Below are 12452 nucleotides of genomic sequence, written 5' to 3' on the forward strand. Positions count from 1 at the left end.
AGAACGGAAAAACAGAATGGAAGCTAAACCGTAAAAATGAAAGACCTAAATACATACTCAGCGAAAACACAAGATCCTGTCATGACTCGAACCCCAGATCTTAGGAATCTCAGGCACACATTTACCACTACATTAAGTCCACAGATGCACGAAATTAATAGATGTTAATCAAGGTCAATTTCTTTTACATTTTGAAAAAAAAATTGTAAATGGAGAAATTCTGGTTCCTGCTGACACTACACTTGCTCTCGCTGAGGCAATTAATTAAATGATATGTTGGTATTTTAACTCAAACAAACCTACCTTTGCGAGCTGTGCTCTAATCAGCATTGCTTGTTTGATACTCTTCGGGTTCAAAAAATTCTCCCAGCACACTTTTTGAAGACTCATTTTCTTTTCGTTTTGATTCACATATCTGAACATCAGCAGCAGACCAATCAAATCACCACTGCCATGCTTGAATTTAGACCAACATTTAACCGCTTCAGTCGCCTCGCCTTCTTCAGATTCCAAATTAAACCTTGAATGAACAGCCTGTTGAGCCGCTCTTCTATTGAACAAATTCTCAACCGAAAGCATGCTCACAATCGATAACATATCGTCCAAACATCCGTCTTCGTTACCAAACACTAACGTCAAAGCGTATTCAGGTCTCAGTGGGAACTTGCTGATAACTTTTCCTAACTTAGTCAATTGGAATCCAATGTCGCTTCCGATTTTACCATCGCTCGTTTTCTCACAAATCGCCTCCAACTCAACTAGCAATTTCAGAGCCGCTTTCACAGAATCATTTGGCGGTCTTTCAATGAAGTCAAACTCAAGAACATTGGATATTCCCAATGAAATCATCAACAAAACTACACTTTCAAGGTTCGATTTCAGTATTTCAGCCTCTGTCGTTTCTTTGAACTCCTTGTCAAATTTCTCTTTAGAAAACAAATAATAACACTCTCCAGGGCCAAGTCGTCCGGCTCTGCCTGAACGTTGTTTTGCCTGTGCTTTTGACTCGTTATTCACCTGAAGCAAATATATCCATTTAAATGAAAAACCAAAACAAAAATGCATTTATTTCCATTGCATGTACATGTAAGAGTAATAAATCTATCCTGAAAATATAAAAATTGCTTATCAAATAAACAAAAATTCCACTACATTATTAATATTTTAATGCTCCAACTAAAAACCACATTAAAGCTACTTTTCATGTCAAAGTGCAGCGAAATAAAAAAAATAGCACCTGCAAGCCGACTTGACTTATCTGGATACAATTTAAATTAGTTTTCATTTCAATTAATGAATTTTTTTATTTAACTACACTGACCTGAAGATATTCCACTCCTGTTTTTGGATTAAAACACTTCTGTTTAACCTTTCCACTGTCAACCACATACTTGATATTGGGAATAGTCACAGATGTTTCCGCAATATTTGTACTTAAGACCACTCTTCTCAAGCCCTTGTCCAGCTCTCGTTTGTCTTTTTGTCTGAATGCCAACATTTGAGCTTCTGGAGACAGGGCCGAATATAGAGGCACGGCTTGCAGACCATTGCAGTTCAACTCGTTCTGAAGGCTCTAAATAGTAAACCCATTTACATTTTTAGGACGATTTATCCTTAAGGGAAAGAATCAATTATGAGCTGCTCAGTTCTTTCCGAAGAGCCGCTACTATGAAGTGCTTAAGAATTCCACTCCTGATGATATTTTGAATATACACGAGGCCTGGCCGGAGCTGCTTCAAACTCTCAATGTTGTTCTCAGTCATCAAAAAGTCATAACAAGCTTGATGCTGTGCAATGTCAAGGGAATCCTAGTGAGACATCAGACATTCAGGTATTACGCACATCTTAACATCTTTCGGCGCAGAGGCACATGAGCAAACCTGAGTCCAAAGAAGAGTTGACACAGCTGCACCTGCTTGCGGGCGTTGATCTCGGGGTTGTGTCTATTATTCTGCGTTCAATGAATAATCTTTGGCGAGTGGCTAAAAAGTTGAGGTCTAAGAAACAGAAAGAAGGGAACAACACATGGAACAAGAAGAGGAAACAGCTAGTGTCACACACAGTGCGTGTTTTTGTGGCAAGAGCCTTTGATTTCTCCAGAGGGACTCGGCTGCTCGGAAGTTTCCTTGACTATTTATATGTTGCGACTGTTTTTCGTTCGCCTTTCTTTTTCATTAGTGTCTCCAGAGGTTCCCGGTTCCTCGGAGGATTCCCAGTGACTCGGTTTTTTCAGTCGCGGCGCCTATTCTGAAAAAAAATTGACTCCTGGAAATACCTGCAACGATACGGCGAGCTTAAGAAAATGCGATGATACCCGTGGACGCGTCACCTTACTGAGAAAAGAGGTTGAGGCGGCCCATCAACAATCGCTGGAGGTTAAGGAAGCTCTGGCGGCAACTAGCGAAAAACTGAAGAAATGCCTACCTGCTTCTTCAGGGCACAACCAACTCGTCTGTATGGCTTAACGAAATTGTACAAGAATAGCAAAATTCTTAGACCGGTGCTATCTCTCCCTGGTAGCTGTTATAACAAAATCAACAAGTGGCTTGCCAACCTATTCTCGAACTTTAAAAGAGCAAAAATCAAGACTTCGATTGCCATGAAAACACGATTTGCACAAGTACAGCTTGATTACTCCGAGGAAGTCTTCACTCTTGATGTCAAAAGCTTATACACAAATGTCCCGGTCAATGACGCGATCAGAGTAGCCATCATTGCCATCTAAACGTCCGACAGTTCGCCTGATTTTGACCGCCATATTCAACCGTGATTCGTTAGAGCTAGCTGTTACCAATGTCCATTTCATTTGCGGTTACAAATGGTACGTACATAAAGATGGCGTTGCAGCGGCCACAGAGATGGCAGTAACACTGGCCCACTTGATGAACCAGTTTGAAGACTGCATCGCCTCCGATGATACTGAAGCTGAATTGAGAGGCAACTGCAATGCCAGCTCCGTTTGCCTAGTATGCGATAAGAATGTTACTCGCAGAGGCTACTTGATTCGCTGCATTTGTTTTCAGTACTGGCTCCACAGGAGGTGTACTGGCATTCCCCTAGAGGACATCCGCACAATGAAAAACTCCGATTGGATGTATCTTTCCCCTTTGATTCCACAGACGAACGCGACGACACGCGCTAAAATCTTGGATCGTTAGGTGGACGCTATTTTCAGGACAGCTGCTAGAGACAAAATTGATTGGAAATTTTGCAATATGTTACCTCCCTGCATCCGAATCTGGATTTCACCAATAAACATCTCGGAGATGGTGGTATCCCCTTCTTTGACATGTACGTGAAATGCGCCGGCTTTCACATTGAGACATCTTGGTACCAGAAACCCACTGACAGGAGTTTTGATACTCTCCTTCAGCCTTGGCGCCGACGACATACAAGCGAAACATCACAAAATGGTGCATCTACCGGTTTTCCAACAATCTCTAGCTGGGCCCAGTTCGATGCGGCCGTTAGGCAAGCTGAAAGTATATGGAAACTAATCAAAATCCGCCGCAGTTCTTTGATCCTATCATCTTAAGCACACTGACAAGATTTATGGTGATGAAAAATTGACTCGCCCAGGAGAGAAGCACCAGAAAAAAGTATGATCTTAATCACCCTCCACAATCGCGGCCCGCGCAGTGGCACTTTCAAACGCAGGCTTTGAAGTGCGGTTCAAGTTCCCGTCATTTTTACCACTCGTTAACTGAAGACAGATCTTCGACGACTGAAATCCAAAACTCAGAGTTACCTATGTAGACACGTGGTTTACCAAATCAATTTTCCTGGTTGTGAAGCCAGCTACGTTGTGCAAACAACTCGACACATGAAAAACCGCATGCATGAGCACTCTCGTATCTCTTCTCCCGTTGGTGCAACAGCGGTAAAATATGAGCAACGATTATTGACAAACCAAGTGACACGGCACGGTCAAATACTAAGACTCGAGCCTTAGATATCACCAATAGAAAGGAGGAGAACTTCTCACGCAAGCTCAATCTGGATCAATAATTTCATTGCCTCATTTTGTTTGATGAAATAATAACTTGTTATTCGTGTGTTATTTTTATGGCTGTATTTTATTTGTCTTTTCATGTAATTTCTAATGTCTAATTGTTCTCCTAGAAACATAAAATTGTACGCTCACACATTTGTTTTTAGAGTGATTACGATCTGTATTGACCGAAAGCGTTTTCAATGAAGATTCCACATTGATCGTTTTCCCTGAGCATCAACATAGTCATACTTCTATATTGATCCTTGCATCCGATTTTCAAAACTTTGTCCTCGTAAAAACCATCGGAGATTTGTCGAAAGCTAACTCTATCGACAGGGTTCGGAAAAAAAAACGTTTTTCTATTGAAAAAATCAATTAAACAGCGTTTTTTTTTTAATTTAAAAAACGTGTTTTATTGTTTCTTTACAGTTTGTTCAGTTAGAGAAACAAAAACTTGCCACGTGTTTGAGTTTCCATTTGGTTTCTTAACTTTTCATACGTGAGAAATAATGAATAACACACGTATACGTTATATCATTCAATCAAACAACCGAATCTAACCAAAAATTGTAGTGCAAGTGGAAAGGGAAGGCGGCTCATACCCTTATCGTAACGGTTCGACTCCCTGACAATGCTGGTTTTTTACGATGAAAATTTTAAAATGAAAAACACCGCTTTTTATTTTCTGTTTTGAAACGTGTTTTAAAACCTCCCCAACCCTGTCTATCGAAGCAATCATCAATGCACTGAAAAATCAAATTTCAAATTAGAAAATCAAGGATCAGCCAACATCCGAATATTTTTGCTGCGACAGAATATTTCGAAACCACCATTGCATTACCGAATAACTTCCAAGGAGTTTTCGGTTTGGGCGACTTTTTGAGATCTATTTCCAGAATGCAAGGACCACTTTGTTTTTGTTCCGACATCGACGACACTTTTGACAGCTTGCTATACGAAACAAGCGACAAGGAAAACTGGAAGACATAAATAGATGGGGATCCTATTAGAGTGCTGTCACTCAGTTCATTCAAAAGTACTCAACGCAACTGGTCATGTTGAAAAACTGCAGCAGCAGTTATTTCGAGACAGTGTTTGATGAAAAGTCAAAATTTAGCCATTGAGTTTGAGACGGATTGGCTGTATTTGGGGAAAGACAAACAAAAACAGCAATCGAAATCGGGCTATCATGAGAAAAGTAGAGACTTCGATTCGAAACAAGTTCACCAGACATTGACACAATTGTTGCCCACTTTCAACCTTATGTTACACTCATTTAGCATTAGTTTTTGACGAAAAGCTTGGCGGATCAGAGTCCACGAGTATACTTAGATATAATTTTCGCAGTGTGAGTTACCTTCCCAAATGTATTGTAAGAAAATTTTGAAGAGTTTAAAAAGAGCTCAACTGTGACGAGAAACCCAATGAAACGCGAAATCTCATAACTGAATGATGAAGTTTTAGGATGCCTGGAGTTTAAAATTGAAGCAGATTTTAGAACGGTTTCATCATACAACCAGCAATTTAAACTGAATAACAAACATACGCCAATAGAACTACGTTACATGCCCTGATTAAGAACTTCATACTATTTTTTGGTTATATTTCTAGGCTTGATGGTGTTACCTTACCCTCAAGCAATAAGCACGGATTATGATGGGTCTTGAACATCCGACAATTCGATTGAGAAGCGGAGACGCTACCACTTCAACGCCGTTCCCCTAACTTCGCCACATTTAGCCAAAATTTCAAATCTTCGGCTAACAACTTTAACTTATATGGGTTATAACAACAATATTACAAAATGAAAACAAAAGATTGTAGACACTAATCTAGAAATCTGTTTTTTTTCTGATAACTCCAATGAAGTAATAATATGCACTCCTTAGACTTAAGAAAACAAATAGTTAGAAGATATATAAGAAGAGAGAGAGAGAGAGAGAGAGAGAGGGGACACTTTATTGTTTCAATATACTTATGCAGTTGCAGAACTGATTGTATAAGAATCTAGTGTACAATATTACGCAATGGTTATATAACATAACAAGAAAAAACATAAATTACTACGAGGTTGAATCAAATATTTGATTTAACAAAATAAATGTCCTTGGATACGGAAAGACTCTCCTTATTGGGTAACAGGGTGTCATCTTTTCCTATGATGAAATTTTTAATCAGAGTTTTTGTCAATGTGTACGGCAGTTTTCGATTTAACAAGGTTCGGATTATTGTGTTAAGGTTCCTGATTGATGTAAATAAGAAAGACTTACGAAGGAAATCAGTTTTACATGTTAAAGGGAACAGTAATGTTCCAGTTCGATGGTTATAGCGGAATTCAGAATTTGGGAATCTTATATGCGTGAAAGCTGGGGCATCGTTTCGGCATAACCTGTGAAGGTAGTGTGCTGATCGGTACTCGATAATATTCCGAGCAGTAGGAATTTTGTGCTGTTTCCTTAGAAGTGTAACGGAATCTCGTTTGCTTATATTCATTATTATCCTGATTCCCCATTTTATTTGTTTTTCGAGTTTCTCAATATTATCTTGCGTACATCCGTTTAAGAGCATGCATGGATAGTGCAAATGGCTCAGTACAAGAGTATTTAACAGGAGAATTCTAGTACGCAGAGGGATTTCGTCACGGATGCATTTTATCGTTTGGATTGCTGTAGCCATTTTTTGTAAAATTTTGTTAATTTCTTTGTCGAATGTTAAGCTTATGTCAATATTGACGCCGAAGAAATTTAACTGTCTCTGTTAAATTAACTTGATAGTTTCCAACTTTCAATGAAAGAGTTTCAGTTAGTTTCTTTTTCGACGGTGCAGAAAATACAATGAACTGAGTTTTGTCTACATTAATCATTAATCGATTTAAGTGAAAATACAAAAGAATTTTATTGAAATTGTTTTCAATGCTCTTTGTTGCTGTTTCGGGATCTGAATGAAAACTAAGCAGAGTCGTGTCGTCGGCATATTGTACTAACGTACATGATTTGTCTATTGTTTGTGGTAAGTCATTTACATACAAGTTGAACAGCAGTGGTCCTAGTACAGTACCTTGGGGAACACCTTGCTCTAATTTAAGCCAATCTGAGTGTTCGCCGTTTACTATTGTCAATTGCTGTCTGTTTTCTAGAAATGACTTAATAAGAGTTGTTGCTGACTGTTCAAAGCCAATGTGACTTAGTTTCCTTTCAAGGACTGAATGAGAGAGTGAATCAAATGCTTTAGATAAATCAAGAAATGCAGCCGCTGCTATGTTATTTTTATCGAGATGGAATCTGATTTTTTCTGTTGTGTATAAAAGAGCATCATTAGTTGAATAACCTGGACGAAAGCCAAATTGTTTTGGATTTAGAATATTGGAATTTGCTAAGAATTCGTGAATTTGGGATGAAAAATTTTTTTCAAACAACTTCGATAGAGTGGGTGTAATAGAAATTGGACGATAATTTACTGGATCTGTCGAGTCGCCTTTTTTGAATATGGGAAAAACGTGTGCCTTTTTTAAGGTATATGGGAATACGGATTTCGAGATGCATTCATTGATAATCATCGTAAGAATTGGGTTTACAGTATTAATGCTGTCTTTTAGAGCCCAAGCAGGGATTTTGCTTGGTCCTAATGGCTTGTTTAAGGGAAGTAATAAAATTGCATCTTTCATTTCTTTGTGACTTATGAACCTGAATTGAAAGTGCCTATTTGTTTTGCTGTGTACACTGTACTCAGTTGGTACATCTATGGGAGGATCTGCGTTTTTGTATTCTCCTAATGTTGAGAACCTGTAGTTAAGGAAATTTGCTTTCTTCTTATTTTCAATTATAGTGTCGCCAAACGAATTCCGTAGATCACCTATTTGCGTTGACTGTTTGCGTGTTCCTGTTTCATGGTGTTCCTGATAGAGTTTATGAAATTCCATTGTTTTTTTGGACAGTCAAGCATTTTGAATTGAGCTGTTTTCTCTTTCTTGTATAAATGTTTTAGATGATTGTTGTATTTATTTCTTATTCGTTTATAGTTTTCAAAATTGGCATCTGTTCTTGATAATTGATATGCCTTTAGAAGATTTTCTTTTTCCTGTTTTAATGGTCTATTGACTGAGTTAAGTACTTTACCAGACAGCTGTAGCTGCGGTTTATTTCGGATATACTTCTGCTCTAGTGGTGCGTGAGCGTTTAGGGCATGCGAGAAAATATCTTCAAATTTTATTAACATTTTAGAGATATCGTTTTCTTGGTAGACGAGAAACCATGGACTCTGTTTAAGTTCCTCGCAGAACCTATTTTTACAATAATTGGTTTTATTGAAGCGAAAAGTTCGAATTCAAAAGTACTCAACGCAACTGGTCACCCAACGTAACCATGTTGAAAATTTGCAGCAGCAGTTATTTCGAGACAGTGTTTGATGAAAAGTCAAAATTTAGCCATTGAGTTTCAGACGGATTGTCTGTATTTGGGGAAAGACAAACAAAAACAGCAAGCGAAATCGGGCTATTATGAGAAACATAGAGACTTCGATTCGCAACAAGTTCACCAGACATTGACACAATTGTTGCCCACTTTCAACCTTATGTTACACTCATTTAGCATTTTTTTTGACGAAAAGCTTGGCGGATCAGAGTCCACGAGTATACTTAGATATAATTTTCGCAGTGTGAGTTACCTTCCCAAATGTATTGTAAGAAAATTTTGAAGAGTTTAAAAAGAGCTCAACTGTGACGAGAAACCCAATGAAACGCGAAATCTCATAACTGAATGATGAAGTTTTAGGATGCCTGGAGTTTAAAATTGAAGCAGATTTTAGAACGGTTTCATCATACAACCAGCAATTTAAACTGAATAACAAACATACGCCAATAGAACTACGTTACATGCCCTGATTAAGAACTTCATACTATTTTTTGGTTATATTTCTAGGCTTGATGGTGTTACCTTACCCTCAAGCAATAAGCACGGATTATGATGGGTCTTGAACATCCGACAATTCGATTGAGAAGCGGAGACGCTACCACTTCAACGCCGTTCCCCTAACTTCGCCACATTTAGCCAAAATTTCAAATCTTCGGCTAACAACTTTAACTTATATGGGTTATAACAACAATATTACAAAATGAAAAAAAAAGATTGTAGACACTAATCTAGAAATCTGTTTTTTTTTCTGATAACTCCAATGAAGTAATAATATGCACTCCTTAGACTTAAGAAAACAAATAGTTAGAAGATATATAAGAAGAGAGAGAGAGAGAGAGAGAGAGAGAGAGGGGACACTTTATTGTTTCAATATACTTATGCAGTTGCAGAACTGATTGTATAAGAATCTAGTGTACAATATTACGCAATGGTTATATAACATAACAAGAAAAAACATAAATTACTACGAGGTTGAATCAAATATTTGATTTAACAAAATAAATGTCCTTGGATACGGAAAGACTCTCCTTATTGGGTAACAGGGTGTCATCTTTTCCTATGATGAAATTTTTAATCAGAGTTTTTGTCAATGTGTACGGCAGTTTTCGATTTAACAAGGTTCGGATTATTGTGTTAAGGTTCCTGATTGATGTAAATAAGAAAGACTTACGAAGGAAATCAGTTTTACATGTTAAAGGGAACAGTAATGTTCCAGTTCGATGGTTATAGCGGAATTCAGAATTTGGGAATCTTATATGCGTGAAAGCTGGGGCATCGTTTCGGCATAACCTGTGAAGGTAGTGTGCTGATCGGTACTCGATAATATTCCGAGCAGTAGGAATTTTGTGCTGTTTCCTTAGAAGTGTAACGGAATCTCGTTTGCTTATATTCATTATTATCCTGATTCCCCATTTTATTTGTTTTTCGAGTTTCTCAATATTATCTTGCGTACATCCGTTTAAGAGCATGCATGGATAGTGCAAATGGCTCAGTACAAGAGTATTTAACAGGAGAATTCTAGTACGCAGAGGGATTTCGTCACGGATGCATTTTATCGTTTGGATTGCTGTAGCCATTTTTTGTAAAATTTTGTTAATTTCTTTGTCGAATGTTAAGCTTATGTCAATATTGACGCCGAGAAATTTAACTGTCTCTGTTAAATTAACTTGATAGTTTCCAACTTTCAATGAAAGATTTTCAGTTAGTTTCTTTTTCGACGGTGCAGAAAATACAATGAACTGAGTTTTGTCTACATTAATCATTAATCGATTTAAGTGAAAATACAAAAGAATTTTATTGAAATTGTTTTCAATGCTCTTTGTTGCTGTTTCGGGATCTGAATGAAAACTAAGCAGAGTCGTGTCGTCGGCATATTGTACTAACGTACATGATTTGTCTATTGTTTGTGGTAAGTCATTTACATACAAGTTGAACAGCAGTGGTCCTAGTACAGTACCTTGGGGAACACCTTGCTCTAATTTAAGCCAATCTGAGTGTTCGCCGTTTACTATTGTCAATTGCTGTCTGTTTTCTAGAAATGACTTAATAAGAGTTGTTGCTGACTGTTCAAAGCCAATGTGACTTAGTTTCCTTTCACGGACTGAATGAGAGAGTGAATCAAATGCTTTAGATAAATCAAGAAATGCAGCCGCTGCTATGTTATTTTTATCGAGATGGAATCTGATTTTTTCTGTTGTGTATAAAAGAGCATCATTAGTTGAATAACCTGGACGAAAGCCAAATTGTTTTGGATTTAGAATATTGGAATTTGCTAAGAATTCGTGAATTTGGGATGAAAAATTTTTTTCAAACAACTTCGATAGAGTGGGTGTAATAGAAATTGGACGATAATTTACTGGATCTGTCGAGTCGCCTTTTTTGAATATGGGAAAAACGTGTGCCTTTTTTAAGGTATATGGGAATACGGATTTCGAGATGCATTCATTGATAATCATCGTAAGAATTGGGTTTACAGTATTAATGCTGTCTTTTAGAGCCCAAGCAGGGATTTTGCTTGGTCCTAATGGCTTGTTTAAGGGAAGTAATAAAATTGCATCTTTCATTTCTTTGTGACTTATGAACCTGAATTGAAAGTGCCTATTTGTTTTGCTGTGTACACTGTACTCAGTTGGTACATCTATGGGAGGATCTGCGTTTTTGTATTCTCCTAATGTTGAGAACCTGTAGTTAAGGGAATTTGCTTTCTTCTTATTTTCAATTATAGTGTCGCCAAACGAATTCCGTAGATCACCTATTTGCGTTGACTGTTTGCGTGTTCCTGTTTCATGGTGTTCCTGATAGAGTTTATGAAATTCCATTGTTTTTTTGGACAGTCAAGCATTTTGAATTGAGCTGTTTTCTCTTTCTTGTATAAATGTTTTAGATGATTGTTGTATTTATTTCTTATTCGTTTATAGTTTTCAAAATTGGCATCTGTTCTTGATAATTGATATGCCTTTAGAAGATTTTCTTTTTCCTGTTTTAATGGTCTATTGACTGAGTTAAGTACTTTACCAGACAGCTGTAGCTGCGGTTTATTTCGGATATACTTCTGCTCTAGTGGTGCGTGAGCGTTTAGGGCATGCGAGAAAATATCTTCAAATTTTATTAACATTTTAGAGATATCGTTTTCTTGGTAGACGAGAAACCATGGACTCTGTTTAAGTTCCTCGCAGAACCTATTTTTACAATAATTGGTTTTATTGAAGCGAAAAGTTCGAATTCAAAAGTACTCAACGCAACTGGTCACCCAACGTAATCATGTTGAAAATTTGCAGCAGCAGTTATTTCGAGACAGTGTTTGATGAAAAGTCAAAATTTAGCCATTGAGTTTCAGACGGATTGTCTGTATTTGGGGAAAGACAAACAAAAACAGCAAGCGAAATCGGGCTATTATGAGAAACATAGAGACTTCGATTCGCAACAAGTTCACCAGACATTGACACAATTGTTGCCCACTTTCAACCTTATGTTACACTCATTTAGCATTTTTTTTGACGAAAAGCTTGGCGGATCAGAGTCCACGAGTATACTTAGATATAATTTTCGCAGTGTGAGTTACCTTCCCAAATGTATTGTAAGAAAATTTTGAAGAGTTTAAAAAGAGCTCAACTGTGACGAGAAACCCAATGAAACGCGAAATCTCATAACTGAATGATGAAGTTTTAGGATGCCTGGAGTTTAAAATTGAAGCAGATTTTAGAACGGTTTCATCATACAACCAGCAATTTAAACTGAATAACAAACATACGCCAATAGAACTACGTTACATGCCCTGATTAAGAACTTCATACTATTTTTTGGTTATATTTCTAGGCTTGATGGTGTTACCTTACCCTCAAGCAATAAGCACGGATTATGATGGGTCTTGAACATCCGACAATTCGATTGAGAAGCGGAGACGCTACCACTTCAACGCCGTTCCCCTAACTTCGCCACATTTAGCCAAAATTTCAAATCTTCGGCTAACAACTTTAACTTATATGGGTTATAACAACAATATTACAAAATGAAAAAAAAAGATTGTAGACACTAATCTAGAAATCTGT

The 12452-nt window shown here is 37.4% G+C and overlaps 2 protein-coding genes across 2 annotated transcripts in view; both read right to left on the reverse strand.

Moving 5' to 3' along the window:
* LOC134857035 (UDP-N-acetylhexosamine pyrophosphorylase-like) overlaps positions 1-12452 on the reverse strand; it is a 98434-nt gene that overhangs the window by 81382 nt on the left and 4600 nt on the right. The window lies entirely within an intron of this gene.
* The window catches only part of LOC134857034 (ATP-dependent RNA helicase DHX33-like), a 51711-nt gene that overhangs the window by 1020 nt on the left and 38239 nt on the right, over positions 1-12452 (reverse strand). Inside the window, exons 4-5 of the mRNA XM_063873365.1 lie at positions 1322-1573; positions 304-1017 (exon numbers count right to left, since the gene is read on the reverse strand). Of these exons, the coding sequence (XP_063729435.1) occupies positions 304-1017; positions 1322-1573 (966 nt within the window). The remainder of the gene's footprint in view (positions 1-303; positions 1018-1321; positions 1574-12452) is intronic.

Source organism: Symsagittifera roscoffensis, chromosome 1 (genome assembly GCF_963678635.1).
Source record: "Symsagittifera roscoffensis chromosome 1, txSymRosc1.1, whole genome shotgun sequence".
Taxonomy (NCBI): domain Eukaryota; kingdom Metazoa; phylum Xenacoelomorpha; order Acoela; family Convolutidae; genus Symsagittifera; species Symsagittifera roscoffensis.